Source organism: Buteo buteo, chromosome 19, assembly GCF_964188355.1.
Source record: "Buteo buteo chromosome 19, bButBut1.hap1.1, whole genome shotgun sequence".
NCBI classification, from domain to species: domain Eukaryota; kingdom Metazoa; phylum Chordata; class Aves; order Accipitriformes; family Accipitridae; genus Buteo; species Buteo buteo.
Window position 1 is genome coordinate 3,441,427 of NC_134189.1, and position 27,544 is coordinate 3,468,970.

A 27,544-nucleotide genomic window follows, 5' to 3' on the forward strand; every position below is an offset into this window, starting at 1 on the left:
TAATTTCATTGCATAGGCATATATAGCATAAAAAGGCGTTCTTCTCCCAACAGAACTGAATGCTGCTTTGATAGAGATTCTGAATCTGAGTCCTTGTCCCGAAACGGGGAGAAAAGTTCTTTTTGGTCTGAAAATGTTTCCAAACAGCTTCAACAACTCAGGAGGCTACATATAGGTAGTTGCTAGTGTGAGAATCCATCTTGATTACAACATAAGACTCAGAAGTCAAAAGATAGAAGAATTCTATTTGTGGTTCTGCTACTGACTTGTTGCGTGGCTGTTGGCAAATAAATCTTACTTTGGTTACAGAACCTGGGGAAACAGGGCCAGGCAGAAAGGCTGGGATTCTGAGTCTCAATGTCTGAAAGGAACCAGGAGATTTTGTAGCAAAAGGCAACGCAGCCACATTATGTTCTCCTGAAAACAAGGGCAGAAAATGCATGTGACGATTTGGTAACAAAACTTGGCTTACTTGTGAAAACCTGATAACGGGCAGGAGTATTTTGCTTTTGCAGCCAGCAATTTACAGCCAGGTTTAAAGCTACTCAAAGGTATTTAGTATTAGGCCAGGCTTAAGGCATACTGACGAGTGGTCATACGACTTGTTAAACTTGAGGGTTGATCCCAGTCCTCTCATTGCCACCACTCGCTCGAGTATTTTGCCATCAAGGTAGGCAGGGCAGCAGCAGCATGCCCAGTCTTGCGGAGGGAGCGGGCATCGGACCCCTCGTTGATGCCCTGCCGGCAGATGAAGGGGTGGTGTTGATGGGCTGCAGTTCACAAAGTTGTTCATACGGTTTCTAGGCTGGTTAGAGGTGTTAAAGTGCAGTAAGTGCATCAGGACTCTAAGACAGAGGAGGGGTATGGATTTATTTAAATAAAAATACCTGTGTGATTGCTAGCTGAACAGCTGAGATCTTTCCTGAAAGGAATGCTTTGTAGAAGCCAGCCCGGATTTTGTTGCTAGCTTTACACCCCTTCTCTCCCTCGATAGAAAGGTCGGGGGGAGGAGGACAGATAAGTTTCTACATCTGACTGGAAATGTGTTCCTCCTCATAGCCCAGTGATGACTTCTTTAAGCACTATTCTCTTGTAGGTTTTATGTTGATGATTTGCAGTTCTTGCCAATTATCCAGATGATATTAAAATCAATGCTCTGGGAAGGCTTTCACCTGAAAGGCAGCATAAAGAAGACAGGAAATACTAAAATAACAGAGAAGAGAAAATGTGAGATGAATAGGCTTAATTGCTTTTCTGCACCATAGTCGTGTAATTCAGTTAATGAGGAAATTCAGGCACTTGCTTTTTAGCAGATCTCTAGCAAATAAGACAGAAGGGTGTTTTGAGTATTCACGGCTATAAATTGACTTGCCCGGGATGACAGTCGGGGCCGGTGGCTTTAGAGAGGTTTGAATCCGCAGCGTTCCTGGTGAAAGCGGGCAGGAGCTGGAGGAGCTGGCAGCAAGGTTCGTGCAGGGAACGCAGGGTCGCACGGTGCTCGTGGCGAATATGCATATAAGGTAGTTGGCATTCCCTCAGCGGTGCCTCTGCTGTGCTGCGGATCAGCCGATGTTTTGCTGTTCCCTCCGATACAGCGACCTGTACCTAGAACTTGACATTAGAAAAAGGCAGTTGGCCTCCATCTACACCAAGGAGGATTGAGGCGAAGCAGAAATTGGAAAAAGCTGTGCATGTGAAGCTGGGGCGCATGCAAGAGACCGTTCCCCCTACCCACGCTGCCCGCTCCTTCTCTTGGTGTAGATTTTGGCATTCACTGCAGTCTTTGTTGTTTCAGGTTGGAAGTTGAGTCCTGTGGTTGGAGCGGTGTACGGCCCTGAGTTATATGCAGGTAGAGCTTAAGTAGACACTTCCACTTCTGCCATTTAACTGCAGTGGTGTTTGTTTATGTTCTCAATCTGCTGTTTCTTTATAACCTTTTTACGTTTGTTTGTTTTGTTTTTTCTTTTTTTTTTTTTTTTTTTATTCTTTTTAAAATTAAATTAGCGTCCAGCTTTCAAGCAGATGTCTCGCTGGGCAATGACGCCGCAGTGCCCCTGTCAGGAAGGGGGGGTATTAACACTTACATTCCTTTAATCAGTAAGTAGCCCCCGTTGGCCCCTGTATTGTTACTGTGCTTGAGTTAACGATGACCTGTTACCCTTCTTCTCTCCAGTCTGTATAATATATACTTGAAAGGATGGGTCTCACTGGGAATGAGTTTACTTTGAGCCAAAGTATACTGTGCAGTTGCTGTAACTGGTTCATCTGCAGTGTGTTTCTGTACTGGTGAATGGGTCTGAGCGATGAGGAGGCTGCAGAACAAGGGGAGGGTGCGTGTGAGGAATAGGCCATTCCCTTGCCCCCCTCCCCCTTTTGAAATCAAAGAAACCAAACAGACAAATCCCTAAAGTACATATTATACAAGCTGCTAAACCGCGAGTCTGCAGGGCCCCCAGTGGCATGCACCTGGACGCACGTTGGGTTGGGTTTGCGCCCTGGGACTCCTTCCCTCTCGGTATCTGTTTATTACGTGTTTGCAGATGCCTCTGAGGTTTTACATCATTTCACCACGAGCCAGTTTACTCCAGCATAAAGCGTAATAAAGCAGGCCTCACTATAGACAGAGCCAGTTATTGGTCACGCTTGTTAAATGAAGGTGGGCTCTCAGTAAACTGGCACTTTATGGGAAATTTCTGCTGCTGTTATATGGGCTATCTTGTCTTTCAGGCTTTAAAATGAACATACAGAGGATTGGGTGGCAAAGAGTGGGAGGGGAAAGGAGGGAAGAGACTGATGTAAGTTGGTTGACTTTAAGGGCCTCTTGACAAATTATTTTAAAGAGCCTCTGCAGTTTTGGAAGAGCCGCCTGCTATATTGATAGTAACTCTCTGCGCTTCTCAGACTCTAACCAGACTGCATGGCGGTGTCAAAAGGCGGGGGGATTTGTACCCTGTTTGTGGTGGGTGAGGCATGCCAAAGCATTAACCTCTTGCATGCCAAACCTCTCTGCAACCCCTCTTCCCCCAAAGGCCATGGTGTAGCAGGAACTATGTATGGGATGCTTGCTGGGATATAAGCATGCCCCTCTGCAGGATTGATGCCAAATGTCCCACCGCTGTGGAGCTCTTGTGTCACTTTGTTTGAAGCAGACGGTTGTTGTCTGGGCAGGAGCTCGGATCCTTTTCACCCTCCACCTTGTCTGTCTTTACAGTTCCAGGCTTCCCCTATCCAACTGCAGCCACCACAGCAGCCGCGTTTCGGGGAGCCCACCTGAGGGGCCGAGGAAGGACAGTGTATGGGGCAGTCCGGGCGGTACCTCCCACAGCCATCCCTGCCTACCCAGGGTAAGCACTGGTCACGAGAGCAGAGTGCTCTGCACAACCGTGTCAAATAGCTCATCGGTTAACCAAAACATAACTAAAATTGTCTGGATGGTGAGAGTCAGGGTATTGCTAGTGCCAGAGCATTCTGCACACGATGGCGTCCAGTGGGGGCAAATCTAAATTTTTTCCGTGTTAAGTTCTTGACTGAAACAATTTTCAGTACTTGCAACAGCTTGAAGTGCTGATGGATTCCTTCTCATAACTTCTCAATTTGTCTACATGGTATTCGTCATCCATTGACCCAATATGTTATAGTGCTGCTGAGAAGGACACAAAGAGAGAAGGTCTAAAGTTTCCAAAAAGGTTCTGCTCTTTGCACTCTATTTGCATTTTAATATCCAGGAATGAGGAATATTGTCCATTACCTTCATGCCTCACCATCTGGCAGTAGGACACAGAAGAGCCAGTTACCCACAATGGATTTGCTTTCTTTGTTGGAGACGGTTTAAAAAGGTTTAAAACAAAGATTAATCAAGTCCATTAATTTAAAGCTGGGAGTGTTTGGGATATAGGGAGAACGAAAGTGCAGCGTTCTTCTAACTGTTGTACGAAGCAATGGTGAATGTGTGGCCTTAGCATTCTTTGCCCTCTGACGTTTCACTAGTAATGCAGTGGAACAGATGCTGTTCCGAAAGAGTATTCTGCTGTTTAAAAGTACAGGGAACTAGGTTCGTATGTGAGTTTTGTTTGGGGTTTTTGTTTGTTTGTTTAAGTGTGATGGAATGGCAAATAAATCAGCAAATCCCTTCCGAACTGTCTTTTTTTGTTTCTGATTTTGAGGATGCTTTATTCTTATTGCCTGTCTCTGGAATTTTACTTGCCATATTTTCCAGGCAACTTTTTCAGAAAGAATAGGAGTAGGAAAGAATCTTCCAACACAGAGAAGTGGACTTGACCCTTTTTTCCTTTAGATTAGACCCAAAAGGGAAGAAAATAAATTATAAATCTTTTATTAGAAAGGGAGGTGGAAGCCACACACATCAGTGCAAGGAGCTGGCCTGATATATGCTGGATAAGCTTGCAATAGCTTCTGTAGCAGCTTAAGCGGTGAAAGCTACTGTGGCCCTTTGTTTTTAGAGTCCAGTCTGATATTTAAAGTAGAGCTCAAGGGAGCAAGCTGCAGTGGTCATCTATCTGTCTAGTTTTGCTCTCCAGCAAATCTGGCAATGTTTGTGTTTAATTCACCAGAAGACTTTAAACGAAACCTCTTGTCTGAACACATTGGCCTTCTGAACAGACGGTTTCTTCTGGGTTTGCAGATCCACCTCTTTTTTGCCACCGCTCCTAGTTCATATTCTATATCCTCCAAACATAGCCTCTGACCTGCAACTTGTCTGTCTGTTGCTCTAAAAATGACCCAGTCTAGTTTTATTGGGAAGCGCTCCACAGTGAAACAGAGAAGCAAAGCTGAGCTAAGTGCTGCCGTCAAGCAGAATATGAATTATTCGCACTGGGGAGGGGGGCATGTGCTTTTCATCCCTGGAAGTAACGGCTGGAGCATTCCTAGCAAGAAGCTGTCACGAGTGGTGCGCTGGGAGGGATTCTAGGCTTGTTTTTGATATAAATCCAGCCTGAGTCCCGTATAAAAGGTTTATTTCCATTTGGAATATGGGCCAAGCTCCAATGATTATCCCTTCCAAATACTGCCTCGTGACTGTGTTTACTTACATTACATTGAGTTTGACCCTGCTGACTGTTTTCATGTCTTCATGGGCAATGTACTGTCCAGTAAACATTTGCAGGGCAGCAGTAAATAAGGCAGGCTCACAAATGACCCAGAACTGTCCATAGTTGCAAGCACTGGGATGTAATTAATTAATTCTGGTGCTCATTGTCATCATAGTCCGAATCTCTACAAGATATTTTGTAGAGGGAATTTGATTCCTCATGGAATAATAGAAGATGTGCTATTCAGTTCCATGTTGCAGTAACCTGGAGGACAGCCACCGCTCCATGTGGGCACTGTTGACCTCCATGGAGTCAGGGGCAGGCAACATTCCTGACACCTTATGCTGCATCAGTTGCTTTTTTCCTGGCCAGTGGAAAGATGACACCATAAGATCAGTCAGCAACACGAGTGATCAAGACATAGTGAGTAATGTGGAAGAAGAGAGGAAAGTAAGCTGCAGGTTAACTCAAACCTGGTAGAAAAAATTGGTTTTCACAAACCTCAGTGGTGGTTAAGTTACAAAACTTAATGGTATCACTGTATTTGAGAGCTTAGCGGAATTCAAAAAATACAGAATGTAGATTAATAAAAGCTCATTGGAATTGCCATACTGGATCAGACCTGAGGGCCATTCAGGTTAGAGTAAGTTTTGACAGTGTCTAGTGCTAGATACTCCAGAGGAAGGTGCAAGAAATGGTATCGTTCTTAAGAGTTTTAACGTTTATTTCAAGAAGATTTACTAATGCATATGTGGAATGTAAATACTTACTTATAGACGTGGACGTTTATCCAGGGAAGGCTATTCACACCCTAGAAAGCAATCGCTCAGACCGTTGGAGAGGATGTTAGATAGTCACCTGGGCCTGACCTCAGAATACAAATGCAACCTTCAATTTATAACCGAGGCAGCGTTCAGTAGAAGTAAGGAGACGTTATAACCTCTGCTATATAGCATGAGTAAAACCTGTACTGGAATATTGTCCTGATTTGTAGCAGCCATGCTTTCTGAACAAGAGTGCTGACAATTTACACTTAAGACCAGAAGCTGGAAGAATTAAGCCAGTCTGAAAAAAAACTTGCCTACTTGTAAAACTCTCAAAACTAAATAAGCTTGATCAGTTTTATTTCTCAAACTATAGGTTAGGCATTGACTTGTTCCTGGTCATTAAGTACCTGTATGAAGAGTAGGCTTGCCATAGTAAAGAGTAATTTAGTTTTAAGAGTGTAAATATATAGAGGATTCACTGACTCAAAGCCAAAAGTAGATAAAAGTCAGACTAGATATAAGGCAGTAGGGAGCTTTGGGGGTTTGGAGTGGGTTTTTTAATTCCTTTTACAACACAGTCAACTGTTCGTACACCTAAACGATTATGATGGCTGCTTTACAAAACCAGCATATTTCTTTTTCTCATGGATGTCTTCTAGCTCAGCTAGTGGGCTTTTTGCAGATACCACTGAGATTTGATGGGCTCCTGGGCTGCTTTATGCTTCTGGTCAGTCTACATAACCAGAATGGTCTCTGTGGTTCTCAAATGAAGGAATTCTCTCAGTTTTTGCTAGCGTTAAGTATCGCAAATACGGATATTCTAGCATATAAATAAACCTTGCTAAATTTCAGCCCTGGCAGTCGATGTCAGTCAAGTCCTAACTGAAGGAGAGACGGAGGATGCACGTGTGCTTGGTTGTTTGGACCCAGGGAGTCTCACTCTTACCTGTCATTAGTGTCCCTTGCAGTTTTCTCTGGAGAGCTGATGCTAGCATCTCTTGCCGACAGGATTCTAAATTACAGGAATAGTGGCCTGATCCAATGTGGTAATGCTTATATTCATCCAACTGATTGTGTTTGGAATAACTGTTAAAACTGCTAACCTGTTCATAAACCAACAGTCACTTCCTTTGTCATGCGTTTGCCTTTCCTGCAGGAGCAGGTGGAGTATCACTGCTAAAACACTCCTGGTCCTAGATAGAGAACCCAGCAATGTAAGTCACAGCCCCAGGAGCCAAATTCTTTGTTATGTGGTTGTAAAAATTAGCTTCAACAAACATGATCTTATGGCCTGCTTCTCCCTGCTGAAGTGGCTCCCCTCTTCCTCTAACAAGGGTCTCTTATCTTCATATCTGCTCCCACCGCTCTTGGAGACCATAGTAACTTTGTCCATTGGGAATGGAGTGTATTTTTCCTGGGGAAGACAGCAAGACTAAATTATTCAAGCAGTAGCTAACACTGCAACAGATTTTTTTTTTTTTAATTTTATTTTACTTTTTAGTAATAGCATGCAGAATTTTGGCAAGATCTGCTGGGCTTTTTTTGTGTGTGCGTGCCTTACAATAGGTGGGTGTCTGAGGGTGGCAGGCTCTTGGCAGCATTTCACATTCCATCTGATGAGTAAAAAATTATAGTCAAAAGGAAAGCTAGTGTTCCATACGTTTCTTGTTCCTTAATGCTACTGGTAAGTCATGCACATCAGATCCATGAACATCACAGATGGTGGGGCTAATGCTTTTTAAAGCCTTGAGCAAGTTTGTACGGAGCTATTCAGAGGACAAAGGAGGAGGAAGTTCCTCAGTCTGAAGCACACACTGAACTCAAAGGGGTGGGGGGCATCCCCTCTCTTCCTTCCTCATCCTTCCCCGACCCCTGTCCCCAAAGCAAGCCGCGTAGTCTTACGCTAGCGAATGCTCTGGTAAGAGCGGCTCTTTGGGAACCCCAGGCTCTGGTTTAACAGTTTTCCTGCTTGAAGTTCTGAGAGAAAGAAAACTATGGCTTAAAGCAGAAAAAGCACCATCCCATGGAAACCCTTCCAGTTGCTCCTCTCTGCTACGGAATAGGTCGTTACTACCAGGGACTCCCACTGCACCTTTCAATTCTCGGACCTTGGACCAGTCACCTAACCTTTTTAGCTCATTATCTCTGCTTGTGAAAGCAATGCATTGTGGGTATTTTTGGTTTTTTCTTTTTAATTACATTTCTCTGTGTTTACTTTGATCAGAGTTGATTGACTTGTTTTCCTGAGGTGTTGCATCGGTTCTTTAAGATGCTGAATAATAATACTTTGCATGCTTGTGTGATCAGCCAAATCTTATCGCATGTCTAATGTGCAGGGTAAAAGCAGGTGATGTATGGATGTCAGAAACAAAGTCATGCAGCCCTGTGAAGCTCGAAATACGTAATCGTACAGAACTCTCTGAAACGTGCTTCTGACATAGGTGACTTCAGCCCCTGTGGGATGCCTTCTGAGGGGCTCCTCGATTTCACAAACCCACTTCATGAAGCCAATGTTTCCACGTGTTTAGGGGGGTAACTAAAATCATTCCAGGAGAATAACCAGAGCGGAGGTTTCTAAACCCTTGTTTCTCTTCTTCAGGACATCAGATCTTTTTGAGTCTATTTTTATTGTACAAGATGGTGGTTCCCCTCCCTCTCTCCTTCGCATACTGTCTCCCCCTCTGCCCGCCCCTTCCCCTTTGCATGCCGTGGAAGATGACTTGGAGCCGTCTAGCGTGCGTGCGCACACACATTCTCTTGCTGATTTGCTCCTGCCAAAAGCCCAGGTTGTGGATTCATACATCACCTGCCTGTGTAAAACGCATGTGCATGCTGCCGTCCTCAATAACCGGAATGTGTTTTCTGTTCTTTTGTTTTTTGTTTTTTGTTTTTTTTTTTGTTTTGTTTTTGTGTGGATTTTCTGCAGTGTGGTTTACCAGGACGGATTTTACGGTGCTGACCTCTATGTAAGTACACACACCGGAGCCTTCTCGTCCCCAACCCCTGACAAGCCAGCCTTTTTTTTTTTCTTTTCTTTTCTTTTCTTTTGGTTTGTTGGTTTGGTTTGGTTTGGTTTTTTAAAATATCATTTACTTTAATTTTCTTCTTCCTTGTGGATATATATATATTTATATATTTAGGAATGCAAGCATGCTTCTCTGTCACTGCGCTTGCCCCTGGGTGCAAGACCTAAGCCTTTGGGTTTCCTGATCATTGCCAGGGTCAGTTTACTGGGTGTCCTGTCCCCCACATGCACACTGCTACTAATCAACCTGAAAGATGATTAGCGAATTAAAATTTCTCTCAACACTTCTCTTGTTTACATAATTTGGATATAAAAATAACAGGACTGGTTTAGCCTCAGACCTCCCCTTTCCTTCTCCCCCTCCGCCCTCCCCTTTCTCTCCCCTCTTGGGGCCCTTTCAGGTTTGATTTGTGCAGCCCACACTAAACTGAGCGAGCTGTATGTTTAAAAACGTTCATGTGCCACTGGGATGTGGAGATGATCCCTTTGGGGAAGACACTGGGGCTGATTAAAAATGGAGACCAGGATGCTAGAGTGAAAACTGACATCTCATTTTGCTGGTAGAAATGGTACCTAAATAGGCTAGATTCTCTCGCCTCTTTGGGGAATTGTAAAGTACAAATACGTGGAGATGTTCAGTTAGAAGAGTCAGCAGCCTCCTCCTGTCTGGGAATTAGCTCTGATACCACGGGAGACTTTGTCCTGTCATTGTCGTTGTCCTACCCAGCCAGGCTCTATTGCAAATCTCCAGGGCATCGGTGTATACGTAGGTGGGTCGTGGATGGAGGGTTTCTCACTGGCCGGTGAGAAAAGCGGTTCCCTCTCCAACGGAGAGCTGTTGCAGAGCAGCTATGGTAGGAATGTGCCTTTCAAAGCCAAAACGTTCAGGTCCACTACTGCCATTGCAACTCGTGGCCTGCCCAGCCCTAGCAGAGTGCCCTTTCGTGGGATTGTAGGTAATAGCTCTTTAGAACTGGGGGAGTTTGTATTGGGTAGCAGCAGAGTTGTCAGCATGGATTTCACATCCCCGCTCCTTTGAAGGTGCTACTCCTGACGTTTATGAAGAGGACCCTGGGGTTAGACTCAAGATAATGGATGGAATTAGGTTTGGGATTTCGTTGGCTTATACGGAGTGTCAAGCCTTGTAAAGGCGCTTTTCCTAACACAGTTACAGTGGTTGGAAGACCTGCTCTCTGAGCACAGAGGTATTGGGTGCGTTTCTTCATTCTTACATATACTATCATGTGCGCAGTCCTTTAAAAATTGATCTGCCTAGTCGAGTGTTCCTTTATAAAACTGTGTAAAGGACTACAGAACCTTCTGGGTTTTCCCACCTCACTCCTAAAACACCAGCTTTACAGACCACTGACTTTGCTACAGCAAGTAAGCAAGCAAATGAGCAATGCTTAGTCCTTCTTCCCTCCGAGTATGGCATATAAGAGGCTGTCATGTTGAAAGGGAAGACTGTCCAGGGTTACTCCCTATTTATTTTGATAAAGCTCCTTCAGAGCTTTATCCCCCATTGCAAGTGGGGAGGAAAGGCTTATTTAAAGTGTTTTAAGGACAGAGACTTCAGTAATGAAGAATCCCTGTAACCAGGTGGTGCTGCAGTGCAGTAGCATCCCGTAACACAAAACCAAGCCCCCAAGACAGGTCAGAACCATTACGTGGACTTCTGACGGCTTCACTGTTGGTGGCTTTGGTCTCACCGTCAGAAAGCAGGACGATAGAAGAGGGGGCTCACCCAGGGAGACGGCAGTGTCTTTTCCTATGTTACTGCTGCCCAGAGCCCTCCGATGGAGCTCCGGGAAAAAGTTATTGTAATCCTAATATGAAGCTAACACTTCTAGTTTGCTTGGCACAGGTGGAATGATGACAGTGTCCCTGTGCCCCACTGATTTGTCACGCTTTTCACTGCAGTGCTTCTGGCCCTCTGGTTGCTGTGAAAGGCTTGTCCAGGTTGTGGAAGGGATGGCAGAGGGTACTTCGTTTAGGACTGCAGGGAAGGTGAAATTGAGGTTCCCTAAGGTCTTCTGAGTCCATAGGGTTGTGTCAAGGAAGGGTGGAAAGGAGGTGAGCTGGCAGGTAGTGGTTAGTGGTAGGCGAGATGAAGGGGAAGTGTCCCAAGTTTGGGCTGCTTTTTCTGCATACATGTTATGCACCGATTTCTCATTTTCCTCCTCCTCCTCTTCCTCACTCCTTTTCTCTTTCCTGGGGCAACCATCCTGCTAGCCATTTCTTCTGTGAAGAAGGCATTCCATCTCTTGTTGGATGCGTCCCACTCTGGCAAGACACCTGAATTCATAAAACAACCTGCCCCAGGATGCAGAGGGCTTCATTTCGGATCATAAGAAAGGTTATCTTTCTTCTACAATGGGGTCAATCTGGGTGGCGGGGGGGAAACCCAAACAAACCCACCCGTGCGAAGACTGCTCCTGCCTGTGAAAAGCGTGCTTGCATCCACTGGAAAGAAAAGGCTGGTGAGCCCCGCCGCGGGCTGTTTGTATGATTGTTTCTTTCCACAGCTGTGTTTTTTTGAACTGCTCTTCCTGTGTTCTGTTATAGAATAGTCTTACAGGAACCAATCATTAGCGCTAAAATACCTCAGGTAGGAGTGCCAGTGTGACCTGCCAACCGATCAGATTGTGGATTGCAGTGGAAAAAACTGAATTATACTAACCATTCCAGCACCACATTAGAGATGGGAACAGAGGCTTTTTTAGGGCAGCGCAGACTCACGTGTGATCCCAGCCCCCGCTGTAGCAGGGCGGCGTGTGTCCAGATTTCACACCGAGTGGCATTTCATTGAAAGAAAAAAAAAAATAAATAATGTAAATTCAATGGAAGGGTTAACAAGGTCATGCTTGTCCCATTACCATGTAGAAGCACCTGCTGCAATGGACACCGTTGTCCTGTCACCTCTTTTAATTCATTCATGCTCATTCCTGGTGCATATATGCCACCCTTCTAATACAGAAATACTGGAAATGGTTCTAGCCCTTTCTGCTTCTTAACTTCTGTTATAGGGCAGTTTGGGGGTGGAGAGGACACATTTGAGATATGACAAATACAAGATCCTAAAATCGGGCTCGCTGCCTAAACCTGGCAGGTGGTCAAACGTATCTAACTAGTCTGGTACCACGAGTTACACATTTCTCCAGGGGTATGGGAACACTGGTGTCTTAGTGGCATAAAGGCTCTTTGTAGTAAAGAGGGCCGGCAACACGCTTTGTGCGCCCATCTAAGGCAGCAAGGGAAAAAGAAAAGGGAGGTTTATGTCATAGGATACACTGACATAGTAAGCTGTAGTTTTGGATTTCCTCATGTTCTCATTGGATTGATCACCTAATACGGACCTGAAGAGTGGAAAAGAAGATGGACTTACTTTGAGCTGAACTGTATAGTCTTAAAGTACTCATTTATCTACGTTAACATGCTCAGTAATTGGAACGCTGCTTTAGTTGAGATTGCAGCTTCCTGTGTATGTTGTTTTGCCGTGTTTGTGTTATTTCAGAGAATATATGACAATATTGAAAAAGCTATTGTCTAATGTTAAAGAAGGAATTTAAAAAAATATATTGTCTTGCTTCATCGATGAGCCAAGGATGATAACATCACAGAAGAGTCATTTTAAATTGGGGCTTTTGTGAATGCCTGAGCAAATACGGTTGTTTGACAGTCGAGATCTATAGGCTCAAGTGCTACACGTTCACATGGGGAAAGGGGTTTAGCACAGCCCCAGCAGCACTGGCAGGACATCCAGAGAAAGAGAACTTGAATTAAGATAAGCAACGTGTAGGGTGGTATTCATCTCTCTCCCATGCTCCCCAGACAATCCAGAAGACTGTACCAGGAAGGACCAATCTTGATTTAGACAGTCCTTTTGGTTGTTACTGCCCAGTAAAACTGCATAAGCCTTTTCCTTAGTTCCCCTATTTCCTTATCGAGGCAGTGTTTAAACTGTCCCTTCGATAGAAATGTCTCTGACTTAACATCTTCGCAAGAAGCTCAGCCACACTCATTTCTTTTGAGATGAGGCTAAAGATTTTAAAAACTGGACGTAGATGGGTAAACCTGTCCCTGTGGAATCACTTCACTTAAATAGATGGAGTGGGAGTTTGCACGGCCGTCCCGGGTTTCAGGGACTATGCCGCTCAGTGGTGTCTTCTGTTGCAGTTTGGCTGTGGCACTGGAGGAGTGTGGTGCAGCTAGCAAGGGCCTTTTTTTTCTTTTTTTTTTTTTTTTTTAAATTATTTTTTCTTTTACTGGGAAACACGATTGTTCATGTTTTTGAAGATGCTCTACTCTGTTACAGTTTATATTTACTAGAGTACCCAAAGTGAGCGGCATCAGAAATCACTAGGGGTGGCAGGACCATGTAGCTGAGGTTATGGATGAGCTCTGCATACCAGTCAAAGTTGTGTGTGAACAGGAATAGCAGGAGAAAATAACTGGTGCATTGGATGAGCTGAGCAGGGCTTTGATGGAATTATAGGAGGGTCCCGAGTTATGGAGAACAGGAGCATCAGCTGGGTAAGGCAACCTGCACAGCGTCTCCTTTGCTGTGTACCGGTCCCAGAGTTGGGTGAAAGCATTCATAAAATAATGAGTAATAGTCGCAACTTCCCTCCTCTTTCCTTTACCCTGTTTTGGTGTATTTGGACCTGCTGGTCATGCTAAATACATCCCCGTGTCAGAAATCCCCCAGCTGTCCACACTCATTGCTCCTATGACAGGAACGTACCATGGCCATTATAATCCCCATTTTTGGTTTTATTTGAAGTACACACAAGTAGAGTTTGCAGACCGCTTTGAGCTCAGCAGGTCTGCCTGTGCGTGTGTACCTCTATCCTGTGACTTTTTTTTTTTTTTTTTAAATTAACAGTAGCTTCAATTTTGCATCAGTGCATGGTTAAAAAGCAATACACATGTCAGCTATTTCTTAACTTCATTTCTCCAATGAATTATTTCTCCTGTTTTTTTTGTTTGTTGTGCAGTTGACTGAAGAAATGTTAACATCCCGCTCTAAATCTCTCAGTGGAGTCTCTGTTCCCTTCTCTGATATAACAGATGGGTTATTGCTTGTTATAATTATTAACATTGTGGTGTGGGACAGGGCTAGGGTGGGAGCCATTTTGGGGGGCGAGGGCGGGAGGCTGCGGGAGTCGTTAAGGTTGGAATGTTAACTCCAGTGGTGACTGACTGTTTCCGTAATAGCAGGTTGTTGTGGCTGCACGCTCTAGTACTTGAGGCTGTGTACTTCACTGAGCTTGTGGTAGAGCCTAGGGCGAACTGCTGTCCCAAGAGAATGCTGGGATGGATAGAACTAGCCAATATGAGTCTGAACGTGGTGACTTTGCTGGTTGTTCTAGCTCCAGATGTCAGCATGCTTAGTTTTTAATTTTGATTAATAAATGTTACGCCATTCCCCCCTCCCACACCTGATTCCAACCCTTCTTTTCTTTTCTTCTTCTTTTTTTTGTTTTGGTTTTGTTTGGTTTTGTTTTCCTTTACGAGAGACATGAGTTAAAAGAGAATTACATGATAACCCTTTTTGGTTTCAAACTGCATCTTGCTGTCATGTTCAGAGTATGTGCCAGGCACATTTGAAACCGCTTCTGATCTGAAATGTGGCTGGCGAGTGTGGGGCAGAGTGGGAATCCGGGTGCACGCTGAAGCCAGCAGCCTTGCGGAGGGTAGCGCCGGGCAAAAATGCCTCGTACACTGGGCGAGACCCCAGCAAGAGTTCAGGAAGCTTGTAGGCTTAAGGGAATGCCACGATGACGTTGGTACGAAGTTTTGTCTTAATTTGGTGAGGTCGATGAAGGTTTGATTTGGATTAAGGCTGCACCTCGTTCTTCTCGCCTCTGTCATGTTTTGGAGGTGGGAGTGATGGCGGTGCAATGATAGCATGCCAAAACCAAGCTAAACCTCCCCAAACCGTCAGTCCAAAATGCAGGGATCGAAAGAGCTAGATGAGATTAAAAGGGCAAAACTGTAACATGACATCTCTTCTGGGCAATGTGGTGATGTTTCAGAGGTGTAGATTTGTGTTGCTCTTTCTTCTGTTAACTGGAAGATTGAAGAGGCTGTAAGTCCCTCTCCTCTGGAGTAGGAAAGGGTCCCTAGAGGCGTTTTGGAGAGCATGTTAGCCTTCGTGGGACTAACACAGGCCCCACAAAAGCAACCACAATTAATTTAAAAATCATTATTTCTAATTTAAAAGCTACCTAGCCCAAAACCGAGCACTGCTGAGCAAACACACGGTCCTGTAGTAGAGCTGATCTTGTACTCTTAGTTACATATACGCAAAAGATCTATAGGGGAGAAGTGGTAGCGGTATGTTGAGCAGATCCTGGAGGTGAAGAGCATAAGTCTGCCTTCTGGTCCTTCAAACTCTGAAATGTCAATTGGAAAAAAAGAAAAGCCAGAAGCAATCTGGAATTTTTCTGATGTTATTTATGGCTCATTGTGTTTCTAGCAAATCAAAGCCACGGTTCGTTTACCATTGCCCCCCCAAGTTAACAACAATGCGTTCAGAAGTGTACAATAAAGATGGAACCTGGGCTTCAGAGCCCTCTCTGCTGCCTGCCGTGCAGCCTTTGCCCCTCGTCTGAAGGCGGCTGCCCTCCGTCCTTCATGGCTGCAGGGTGTGCAGAGCCGCCGGCCTGAGCCAGGTCTTCCTCTGGGGCAGGATTCACATTTTGCCAACGCAGCTCTAAGTACCTTTTTAGTAACTACCTCTCATCAGCGTAAGCATTTTAAAGACCTTTAGTACAGGTGTGTGGCATGGGCAAAAATGCAGCAGCGATATAGACCGTTCTGGCATCATTTTCCCTGACCTGTCGGGGTTTAGCCCCAGCCAGCAACTAAGCCCCACGCAGTTGCTCACTCACTTGCCCCCCCGCCCCAGTGGGATGGGGGAGAGAATGGGAAGCAAAAAGGTAAAAGTCGTGGGTTGAGATACGAATAGTTTAATAGAACAGAAAGGAAGAAACTAATAATGATAATAACAGTAATAAAATGACAAAAATAATAATAAGTGGAATATACAAAGCAAGTGATGCACAATGCAGTTGCTCACTGCTCACTGACCAATGCCCAGTTAGTTCCCGAGCAGCAATTCCCCCCAGCCCCACTCCCCCCAGTTTATATACTGGACGTGACATCCCATGGTATGGAATACCCCTTTGGCCAGTTTGGGTCAGCTGCCCTGGCTGTGTCCCCTCCCAACTCCTTGTGCCCCTCCAGCCTTCTTGCTGGCTGGGCATGAGAAGCTGAAAAATCCTTGACTTAGTCTAAACACGACTTAGCAAGAACTGAAAAACATCAGTGTGTTATCAACATTGTTCTCATACTGAACCCAAAATATAACACTATACCAGCTACTAGAAGGAAAACGAACTCCATCCCAGCTGAAACCAGGACACCTTCTTACATGGAGGGAGGGGAGAACGATCTGGTTGGTATCAATGACAGTTTGCTTATTGCCGGCCCTGAGACCGCCAGGGATTGTCTTCTCTGACCATCTTTTCCTGATTGATTTTTGGCTTCTCTGGCTATTGATACTTCTACGCATCTGGACCAAACAAAATTCTAACCCTTTGGGTTTCCCAGGCTTAAAAAAGAGATAGAGGGGGGGAAAAAAGCATTAATTTCTCTGAATGGTCCCCTTTCTAAAATACACGCCTCACAGAAGTGCCCACCTCTGATTTCCCCAGTGTAAGAGGAAGGGGACATAAAAATTACGTTGCATGCAAGATTTCAGCTCTCTTCTAGTTTTCAGTTCTTCCATGTCAGATTTAATTTCCTGCAGGGATATAACCATGCTCAGGCTTGCTTTAGTTTATTCCTTCTGCTAAACGGGGTGATGGACCAGGGAGACTCTTCCTTCTGAGGAAAGGAATATACATGAGTTAATGGACGATGCTTGCGATAGACATGACATGGGAGCTGATGCAGTTTGAAACACTTCCTCTCCTTGTGATGTGTGTGACTTTTTTTTTTTTATTATTTTTTTAAAATTTTATTTTTTATGCTCTGCGTGGGTGGACAGGTATCTGTAAAGTCAGTTCTCTTCTCTCCTGCAGGGTGGATACGCAGCCTACAGATATGCACAGCCTGCTACTGCAACAGCAGCCACAGCTGCTGCAGCCGCTGCAGCAGCTTACAGCGATGGGTATGTAAGGGGGAGGTGTCCGTGGGGGCTAGCTTGCTGTGCTCAGGGATTCAAGGAGCATTGATCCATTACAGTACTTCTATTTCTTTCCCCGTTTCTTTGTCTTACTTGCACTCGCACGCGCACACGTGCATGCACAGCCCAACATGAAAGACTTGAATGCACGGTTTGTCTCTCTGCTCCGGGGCAGTATTGCCCTCCGGTGTATGTGAGCTGGCACGCATCCTGGCCTCTTCCCTGTCCTTGTGATTCTCTGCACGGAGGAGGCGGCGTGGTTACGGCCTCAGAGTCAAACGACCTGGCTCGCCTTGCCAGCTCCTTGCTCTGTGACTCTGGGCAGGTTGTTTAATCGCTGGGTGCGTTTCTCTCCCCATCCATAAAGTAAAAATTGCCTAGCTCATACAGTACTCTAGGATGCTTTAACGTGCGGCTCTATATAGATACAAAGGATTATCGTCATCAGAGTGCTTGCCTTGAGATTTTTTCATCTCCTGTGCAGTGAGGCCCTGTTTTAATCCTAGCACATGCAAGACCATTAAATTTTATACTCCCTTCTCATTCTGGAGAATCCCTCACTGCTTTCCATTTAGCAGCTGTTACCGTGCCAGTAGCGCTAGCGCCAGCAGTCACTCTCCTTCCAAATTGCATCACGCGAGGTAAGGGATGCGCTAGCCGTCATTTCGAAGGTGCTGACCTCTTTCCTACAGGTCAAGCTCATGGCTTCTGCCACATTCCTCCTTGCAGGCCGTTCTCTCCCCCGTCTCATACGATGCATGGCAGCATGCCCGTAGGATCTCTTCGAAGAGGGGCTGCCTGCGTGCATGTGTGTGCATGTACGCATACATGTGTGTAGAAGGGCATGCTGCTTCCTCCATTGCCTGTGGTCAGACAGCTGTTTCTCTGCCCCTCCAAAGTGACTTTTTTTCTCTTTTTTTTTTTTTTTTTTTTTTTTATATCTTTTCTTCCTCTCTTCAGTTATGGCAGGGTGTACACAGCAGATCCTTACCATGCCCTTGCCCCTGCCGCTAGCTACGGAGTTGGCGCTGTGGTAAGTGGGATTTTCTTTCCTGTGCTCTTTCTCATTTGCAGCATGGGGAACAGCTGTTCACTGGGTATCTGGTAATGAAACATCACCCAGAAAAACGTTTCTATTGAGGGAGGAGATCCTCAGCTGCAGTGCTGGGTTCCCACTTGTTCTGCATTCCTATGTTTTGTGTGCGTGCACTAGGAAGGGAGCCAGGTTGTAGGAGACCAGTTATTACTTGGTCTTACACATCACCTAGTACAAAGGAGATGGTAGAAGAATGACCAGAAATGCCAGGAGGCAGAACATTGTTGGTGAATCAGTAGGACTGTATCAAGGGGATATAGAGAGCAAAAATCAGCAATAGTTAGAGATGCAAGACACCCTTTCTTGCCATTTCAGTTAACTTTAAAGGCTTGTGTTGCGTGTTGAGAATCAGTTCTAAGAAGCAAGGGAATAAGTTGTTCTTGCAACATCTTGCAGCAAAGCTGCTCCACTCGGTTCCCTCTTCCACTAGTGGAAGGATGCGGTGTCCTGCCAGCAGTAGTTTTGCAAAGGCAGGAATGAGGTATGCTGGCATCGGAGGGGAGTGGAGCAGCTTGCTGAAAACGTGTGCTTGCCCATCTGCTTCTAGCCAGCGCAGTATCTGTGTTGTTGCAAAGGCTGGAATACAAATGTGTTCAGAGAAAAAGACACCTAAATATAGCTATCTGTAGCGTAGCCTCAGCTCATCATGTGGATTCTCTTTAGGGTCGATGAAGGAAAAGCAAGTACTTCTAGGATACCAGACCATCGTGTCTATTTTAGACCTTTACCTTAAGATGAGGTGAAAAGCATCCTAGAAGTCCTGGTCTCTGCTGTCTTTAAAGGCAGCCTGGCTCAGAGATGAGGACTCAAGAGCCCTCTCTGGGACTGCGCTCCCTTTGACTGAGACTTGCCAAACTTCACCTCCAGCTGGCTGGCCATGAGCATGTCCTCCTGAGCCATGTCTTTGGTTTTGCAGGCAAAGTTCTCCTCTCTTGCTTCTTAGAAGTGCTGATGGTGGTGGCCATTAGTCCTTCCGAGATCATTCGGGTGCTGTCCTGAGTATTTCTTCACGGTTCTCCTAACAACCTCTTCTTCTCTCATTTAATTTCTACAGGCGAGTTTATACCGAGGTGGCTACAGCCGATTTGCCCCCTACTGAAGTGACGTGAGCCCCCTGCAAGTGGGACAGCCCCCCCAGTTCATGAGGCCTGGCTATTGCAATATTTACTAGTAGAGGAACTCTATAGCAAGACGAGGAGGAAAAACAAAAAAAAAAAAACAAAAGAGAAAATACTTTTTTATACCTCACTATGTTCTTTGAATATGTATTTTTTTTTCCTTTAAATTTCTGCCTTTAATTCTTTTGTTCCAAAGATTGTGCATTTTTTTTTTTTTTTTTTTTTTTTGTTTTTGTTTTTGGGGTTTTTTTAACTGTGGTAAAAATAATGCATTTCCGTGTCTGTATGTTGGTGCATAGCTTATCCTACCAATCACGGAAAAGGCGATTAGCGATAAGGAAAGCTGTTAGAAACTGGTATCATGCAATTAATCAGGAACACGCAGACAGAGTTACTTCCCTGGGTCTGGTGCTTGGTGCCTGTGAGACAGGAGGACGTGAGGGAGAAGTCTCCACCTGCCGTGTTTCTGGTCTGCAGAAGGAAGCACTCTTTGGCTGTGGCTGGGACCTAAATGCTGGTGGGAAATAGTCATTTACATTTGGAAATGGGGGAAATGCAGAGACTTTCCTCGTTTTTATCACCATCTGACGCGCACAGGTTGGGACAGTTTCAGCAGTGTCAGGATTTTAGACTTGGCAAGAGAAGATTTCCTCAACCTGCCCAAAGACTTTGGCTGTTATCTGCTGTATAGGGGACAAGACTTTGAAAGGAGTTTTTGATGAGGATGATCCTTCCCCCCTACACACAACTTACTCTAGCTGATTGTTGTCCATTGCTGGTGGCTGTAATTATATTAGTTTTCCTTCCTCCTTTTCAAGATCTTTCTCCCTTGCTGTCCCTTTCCTCCCCTTCTTTCCTCGAGGAGTGGCAGATGCAATGCAGCATCACACAGAGTACCTCTGTTGCGGACAGCAAGTGGCTAAACTTGCGGAGGTGAAGCGCACGCAGCCTGGCAGAGGAAGAAAGCTGGCAGAAGAACCTGCATCCGTGCCGTGCTCGGGCGCTCCGAGGTCCAGCGTGCGAGGTCTCCTCCTGTTCGTCCTGAGCTGCTTAGGCGCTTCTCCAAGTAACCTGTTTCAAATAACATGAGTGAGGAAAAAACAAGTCGTGTATAAGCTGCTTGAGGCAAGGGGCAAGCAATGTGGGTTTGTGTGGGGGAAGAGGGTCTTTGATATCTGAATGTGATCTGAAGTAGTTTTGTTTCTGTCAGGAGTTCAAGGGCAGGCAGAAGCAGTTTGTGCAAGCTCTGAATTCATAGGAACTTCCCACCACAAGCTATTTCAGGCCCTTACGTAGTTGTGCTGGAGCCCCTGGGTCTGTTTTGCCCAGCCTCTCATAGAAAGTTGTGCACCTGGTCCACTGAGTCCATATAGACACTACATATTAGAAGATCTGGAAGCAGAGAGACTAGTTAGGGGAGGGCTCCACGACTCCCAAGACCATCTCCCTCCCACTCTCGCGTACAGTGATTTCGCTGTGTTTCAAAGTTAGCATTTTTAGAGGACTGCGTGAGCTGTGCCGTGATGAGGAGTTGCTCCTCTCCAGACCTCCCCTGCTCAGCTGCTGGCTCCTAGAGTGCTCCCAGTAACCCCAGTGATCAGAGGCAGGGTCTCTAACCACATGGTAGAGAAATGCAGAAGCGAGGTTTTACGAGGCTGCCTCGACTCCCTCGATCGGTACCGGGGTGAGCTCACCACCCCCAGAAGGGCTGCTCGGAGCGTGGGTTTGTTGGTGGAGCCTCTCCAGCTCCTGTCGTACACCTGCTTCTCCATCCACCGCTGATACCAGAATAGGAAACCTCCTGCATTTTAACACTAAGCAATGTCAACAAGCAGAGCTCCCGGGGAGGTGTCCTGGCCCAGCCACGCACAACCACGCTTTTTTTTTTTTGCTCTTCCCCAGGGATACACATAGTCTCTCTGTGTGCAGCAGAGAGGAGGCACCTCAAATGGGAAGGATGGGGAAGCCATTAGTTAAGCTAGAGACCCTGAAGCTATTGATTCTCTGGAGGAATAGCTAGATAAAGGGGACACCAAACTGCCAGCCTGTTGGCCACCTGTTTTTTTTTTTCTTTCTGGTTTTGTTGTTGGTTTTTAACTTTTTTTTTTCCAAGCCAAAGTTTGGTTTGTTGCTGTTATGACAATTTTTTTGTTGTTTGTATATAAATATTTTAGTTAGCTTGAAAATGGGGAGGGGGGAACAGGGTGTTGGGGCTTTCACAAAATCTAGGAAATGAGGGGGACTTGGGGTGTTTGGGGAGCTTTTACTGCCTGAGTTGGGGTAGGGGAGGGGAGGACTTGGGGTAGAAATAGTCATATTCAAGGGGAGCCATTTCCACCGCAGGGCAGCCCAGAGGACTTCTGGAGCTGAGATGCAGCAAAAGCTTCTACCAGACTTGCTCTACCCACCTGTGGGCAGAGGGGCTGAGCGCGGCCGTCCCTTCCCTTTGCCCGCAGGCAGTTCCCCGTGCAGCGCGTCTGCAGGCTGCGAGCCGGAGGAGCGCAGCTTGCGGAGCCCGCCAGGAGCTGCTGCTCGCCCCTCTGCCCCTTTCCTACCTTTCAGTTCAGCTGGTTCTGACTGCAGCTCCTTGAAAAAGCTGGGTTCTCCTTCCCCGAGTGCCCTCCCCTGCCCTGGCAGTGCTGCCTGCAATTCCCCCCCCCTCCCCAGCCACTTGGCCTCTCTGGGAATAGGGAGGCCAGCCCCATTTCTGCCTCCGAGCAGAAGTCTATGCATGGCAGCTTCAGCCCGCCCGAGTTATATTAGGAATGTGAGGGGTTTAGTGCAGAAGCGCCCAACCTTTGCAGGGCCGTGGGTCCCCTGCTCTACGATCTCCGAGTAATACCTGCTCTAGAGCATTCAGCCCGATTCCTCCTGTATCCGAGTCTGGACTGCTCCGGTCTCTCCCCCATGCCGGGCTCCTCCAGTGCGTTAAGCAGCCGGTGTCTCCTCGACTCCGTAGTTTGTGCTGCAGGATCCCTGCCGAGGCAGCTCGTGAGCTGCAGACGGGATGCCGGGACTCTTGCGTGGCCGGGGGCTGGAGGTAGCTCGCTGGTTCCAGGTCTCCGGAGTTCCAGGTCTCCGGAGCACCAGACCTCCCAAAAACTTGCACGCCAGCTGGAATTTTGCAGCGAGGTTTCTTGAGTGAGTGTTGTGCCGTGGCAGGAGAGCTCTTCAGCCTTCCTTCCCTCTTGGCAAACAACAGCTCTGGTTTCACTCAAACGTGTTACGAACTGGCTTAAGGTGCATTCAGAGTAGCCACGCCGTGGCTATATCCATCTCCTGAAGAAGTGAGGACAAAGCCTATATCTCCCTATGCAAAATGAATTACACTTAATGAATTAAACTGGGCCCTGGCTTATTTGACCGATGGCAGCTAGTGCTTGTCCCCGAGACAGGTCTGCAGTCCCAGGTCCCTCGCAGAGCAGAGCTTGGCTTTCCGAGGGAAACCGCACAGGCAGCCTGGCAAATAGCTTGCTGTTTGTCACCTTCTAGGCTGGTGGCATCCGGGATTCCTCTTGATGTAGAGGAAAAGATGTTTAAGTGTTGCTGTTTGTACTGTCTTGCAATACGTCTGGCCAGCACGTGATATTATACTGATAAAATTTTGGATTGAAGAGTTGATTTATTTAATGTGCTGGTCTGTCTTTCCTTATGGGTACAGTTGTGCTGGTACAAAGATGACTTCTACTGGTATGGCCTATTCTCTACTGGGAATAAGTTATACTGATGCCCAGCACGTTAAGAAACTGTTGTTCCTGTCCCTGTGCTAGGGAGGCTGCACTGTTGCAGGTGGGTTAGCTTTTCTAAGAAAAGCCATGATGGGACCCGGAGGCAACGGGGAGCTCGGTATGAGCCTGTTGTAGCCAGCTTTTCCCAGGTGAAGCAGTTCTGTGGATCGTGCGTCATGAGTTCAGATAGACAAAGCCATGTTTTAAAATAGCTGTGGCTTGGCTGTTTCAGTGCCCGAGAGAGAGCGGACTTGCCCAGCGAGAAAGAGCCCTCGCTCAGGAGTCGGAGACGCGTGTTTTGGGCTGGGCTCTCTCGGTGATCCTTGAGGGTCGGCGTGGAGCGGTCGTGTCGCTGCTCTAGACTTCGCTTCCCCGTCCCTAAAGTGAAGTGAGAGTGTATCCCCTGTTCTCACCTGTTCCGAGATGTGTGGATGTTGAAGGAGGAGGGTTATCTGAAGAGCTGGCTCGAGTGCTAGTCGTGAAACGGTTCATGAAACCATTTCCTTGCCTGAAAAAGAGATGCTGCCTGCTGGGGTTTTAATTCCAGCACCCAGAGCTTCGGCAGCGGGGAATACAAAGCGGAGCCTCCTAGTTCCTGCCCACGTTTTTCCCCAACCCGTCCCTATCTGTATCTTCCCATCCCAGCCCTGAAGGAGGAGGCGAGCGGAGGACAGGTTTGGGGAGCACCTAGGAATTGAATAAAGGGAAACCCAAACGATGGCTCTGGGGAGCGCTTTTGCTGAGTCTGGCTCTAAAGGGAAAGCACACGGGCAGCGGGGGGGCTGCCGGTGACCCTCCAGCCTGGCAGGGGCAGGGGAATGCTGTCCTTGGTGCAGAGGGGTGATTTTTTTAAAAGTGTGTTACCTGTTTGCACTGTTTTAAAATAGGAGTGTGGGGGGGGGGGAAACAAAAACAAAACCAACCTAGTGAACAAGATGAACATCCAATGTAAACTTCTTTGTGTTTTTATTTTGTCATGCTCTTGGAAAATGTCAAACATTTTGTAGTATACACCAGTGAGACTTGATTCTTTGTTGCATAAAACACTATTTTTGGTGATGTTAATGTCTGAAAAGCCCCTTCTCCCCATCCCCACCTTACTGATTGCCCTCTCCGCCCTCCAACCCCGGTAAACTCTTCTACAATGAAAACTCCAGTCAACAAGGCAAGCAGGAGTCTGATAGCCAGAGCGTGAAATGGGGCCCTTTTCAAGCCGGCTCTGGGGTTCTCCCCGGCGCGCTTTGCTTTCGCCAGGAGTTGGCAGGATTGTCCCCGTCCCTCTGCGGCGGCGGCAACCTAAACGGGATTTGGGATGTCCCAAGTCCCGTCTCCGTTGCCACTGCTAACCCTGGAAGGCAACTTCTTGCTGGTGGTTGAAAGCGCCGGCAGCGGTTGTCCTCTCTGGGCGGTGGGCTGGGGCGGGAGACCAGCTTCCCACGCTGCCTCCCGACTCGGGGTATAGAGCAAGAACGCTTCAGCCAAAAATCTTGCCCAATTTCGCCAGGAGATTGCTGGTGTCTAAAGCCGTCCACCCGAATAGTTATTTGGCTGGCAGTCAGCAAAATGCCGGTTAATCTTAGGAATGGTTTTTCTTTTTTACTTTTTTCTTTTTTTTTCTTTTTTTTTCTTTTCTTTTCTTTTTTTTATTTTTTTTTTTTTGGTTCTGAAGTGGGTCAATAACTCTCTTGCCAGATTCCCAGTTCTCTGCTGGTGGAGGGGCTTGTTGCTTCCCCAAAGGAGTGAATTCCTTACAGAAATCAGGCCTCCCACATTAGTAGTCTCGGTTTTGGTCATGGTTGTTCTGGGGTTTTTTTGTTTGGTTTTTTGTTTTTTCTGTTCACAGTATTTTGTGTGTGCGCGTGTTGTAGTTTTGGCAGCTTGATTTGGCTGCGTTATCAAGTGACGAAATAATCCTCTTTTACCCCGGGGATATGATTTGGTTTTGGTTTTTTTTTCTTTTTTCCTTTTTTTTCTTTTTTTGTTTTGTTTTGTTTTTTTAATATGTATATGATAAATCCTGCTTGTAAATAGCTGGAGCTAAAACCTGGGGCTGATAGCAAATGAGAGCCAGGGCTGTAGAGCGATACGGAGCTGGTGGAGTATTTTACTGACCTCACAGGCTGATCTACTTGAGACTTGGAGATTTTCAGTGCGAGGCTGAGATGCCGCAGCACCTCCAACGGCAGCGACGGACTTGCCCCTTCACGCGGTCTCCCCAGCACCTCCCATTGCCAGGTACCGCCGGGGAACAGGACGCGTCCCCACTGGGATGCGTTCCCTTCCCCTGGATCATTTCCTAGGACGCCCGAGCCGCTTGCCCAGGGTCCCATTTCCCTGCTGACTCTGGAGAAGCAGTATCTGCATCCCAGGGCTTTGTGACAGCCTCTAACTTCCCGCCCTCCCTCGTTAAGTATCATATTGTATAGTAGCTTTCAGACCATACAGTATTCATTGGGTTATTCCTATTATTATCAAGTAGCTGGAATTGTGAAGGTCGGAGTAGTTAGATCTTTAGCTTTTATTCCTTTTTTTTGTATTACTATCCATGTGTATAAATTATTGATCATGTTGCTGGCTTTTATAAACTCTAAGCAAGGGGGGAACCCTTCCTAACCCTTTGCAAATGGTAATGAAGCACTGTTTTTAAATAAAAGAGAGAAACACCAGTCTGCTGGCTCCCGTGTGTTTGTTTTTCAGTGCATCTGGATGAATTTTGCTGGTGCATCTGCCTGGCAGGTAAAAATGCAAAGAAGGGAAGCTGGTTCGAAGAGTGAGCTGGGAGATGGGATCTTAACGGCAACAAAGGGCAAAGCCTTGGCAAGTCACGGTGGCGAAATCCCAGCCCTGTCTGTTCATAACGCCAAGCTCGCCGTAACCCCACGCCTTTCCCTGCCGTTCTTCCCCATTGCCGCTTATTAGCAGGAAAGGGCCGTTTGTTTGGTATTCGATAAGGAGCCTTTTTTTTTCTCTCCAAGCCTAATCTGTGTTTGAACCTGTTAGTGTGGAGGGAGAGACAATGATTTCAAATTACGGTATCAGCATTTTCTTTAATGCCTGTGTAGCCAACCTCCCGCTGTCTGTGTTAGCACAGGTTTAATAGTTAACACACACAACTGGAAGCCGGTGTTCCTGTGCTTGGCATAAATTTCCTCTGGGAGTTTGGACATGTCTTTTAATCACTGCTCCTGTTGTCCTGCCTGTAAAAGGAGTATTGCTGCAGACAAGCAGAAGTTCATTCATATTCTACAAAGTACTTAGAGATCCTCAAGTGAAAGATGTCATGCAAATATATATTCATATAATCAGATGCCTTTTCCGCTGAAATGATCCTAAAAATAACAAATAATAAATCCCTGGGGCCAATTTGCAAGTAATTATGGAAACTGGTAACTGAGAAAAATGATACAGCGAAATATGCCTAATACAGCTGAGGCCGGCACAAGATTTTACTGCTTTTGGAAATGCAAGGTACCAGAAACAAAAGGCGTGGGATAAGGTGTGTCCCCGGGTGGTAGGATTGTCAGTAATGATGCGGGAAGGCGTGCGAGCTCCTTAAGCGTTCCTTCCCGGTATTTACCAAGGAGCTGCAATGTGTTCCTGTCAGATGATCCGCATTTCATTCTAACAATAACTCGAGAGGATGTTCAACAGCAACTGCTAAAATTAGGTGCCTGGAAATCAGGGCTGAAAAATCGTCGTGGAAGAGCTGGTAAAGGGATTCTGCATCGGTGGGACCGGGAGAGGTCTTGAAACGAAGCTCCGCTGTGCTGGGGGAAAGGTAATGCAGAGGCGTGCTTCAAAAGGGAAGCAAAGGTCCTCTGGGTCTTCCAGCCCACCTTCATTTCAAGGCAAAGCCATAAAATGGCTGATCCTGGAATTCACTAAGAAGTCATTAAAAGTGGTGTAGTATCACTGCATTGCTGAATGCGGGGTTTATCAAAAGTAGAGCTCGTCAAAGGAAGCGGAGGCGGGTCACGGCTGATGGGGAGCCACGGTGCCCCTCTCGGCGTGTGTCGGTAGCATCCACGGAGGGCGAGGGTACCGCTGCCGCGTCACGAAGTACCTCGGAAGAGGGTTTGGGAATAACCGGGATGTGGGCTCTGGGCCACGGGGTTTGGTGCCAGCCCGAGGTCCACCAACGCGGTCACTGAGCGAGAATCCCTGTGCCTCGGCGGCTGTGGTGGGGATTTAGTCAATAAATGATAATGTTTGCTGGAAAGCGTTTGGGTCATATTGAAAGGATACACGAATTCAAATTGAATTTGCAGAAGAGCTCAAGGGTGACGTTAGTGTGACTGCTAAGGCTGTTGGCTTAGTCTGGCACTGACAAGCTGCATCGGGAGATCGGAGCCCAAAAGCCCGGGAAGAAGCCCCGATCCCTGTGCCAGTGGAAAAGCTGTCCTGTTCTCAGGATTTTGCTGCTGGCCCGCTATGGACTCCACTGGCTCGGGGACGGCAGCCTGAGCATCCCTCTGACAGGAGAGCTTAGCGGCAGGTGTGGGAGGGAGAGTTATTTGCATGCTTCCTTTCTGTCTTTATACAGAAAATGACAAAGTCGTAGAATA

At 46.6% G+C, this 27,544-nt stretch overlaps 1 protein-coding gene across 20 annotated transcripts in view; it reads left to right on the top strand.

Annotated features, from left to right (window-relative positions):
* Positions 1-25,645, top strand: part of RBFOX2 (RNA binding fox-1 homolog 2) — a 177,530-nt gene extending 151,885 nt beyond the window's left edge. For 6 of the 20 annotated variants that reach the window (XM_075050970.1, XM_075050976.1, XM_075050982.1 and 3 more), the window contains 7 exons: positions 1,796-1,849; positions 2,005-2,097; positions 3,212-3,344; positions 11,409-11,451; positions 16,934-17,022; positions 17,998-18,070; positions 19,188-25,645. In XM_075050970.1, the coding sequence (XP_074907071.1) occupies positions 1,796-1,849; positions 2,005-2,097; positions 3,212-3,344; positions 11,409-11,451; positions 16,934-17,022; positions 17,998-18,070; positions 19,188-19,232 (530 nt within the window). In that variant the 3' untranslated portion in view covers positions 19,233-25,645. Of the gene's footprint in view, positions 1-1,795; positions 1,850-2,004; positions 2,098-2,727; positions 2,796-3,211; positions 3,345-6,974; positions 7,033-8,744; positions 8,785-11,408; positions 11,452-16,933; positions 17,023-17,997; positions 18,071-19,187 lie in introns of those variants that run through there. The other 14 variants (XM_075050972.1, XM_075050977.1, XR_012653558.1 and 11 more) reach the window with 13 other exon arrangements.
* Positions 25,646-27,544: the final 1,899 nt, after the last annotated feature.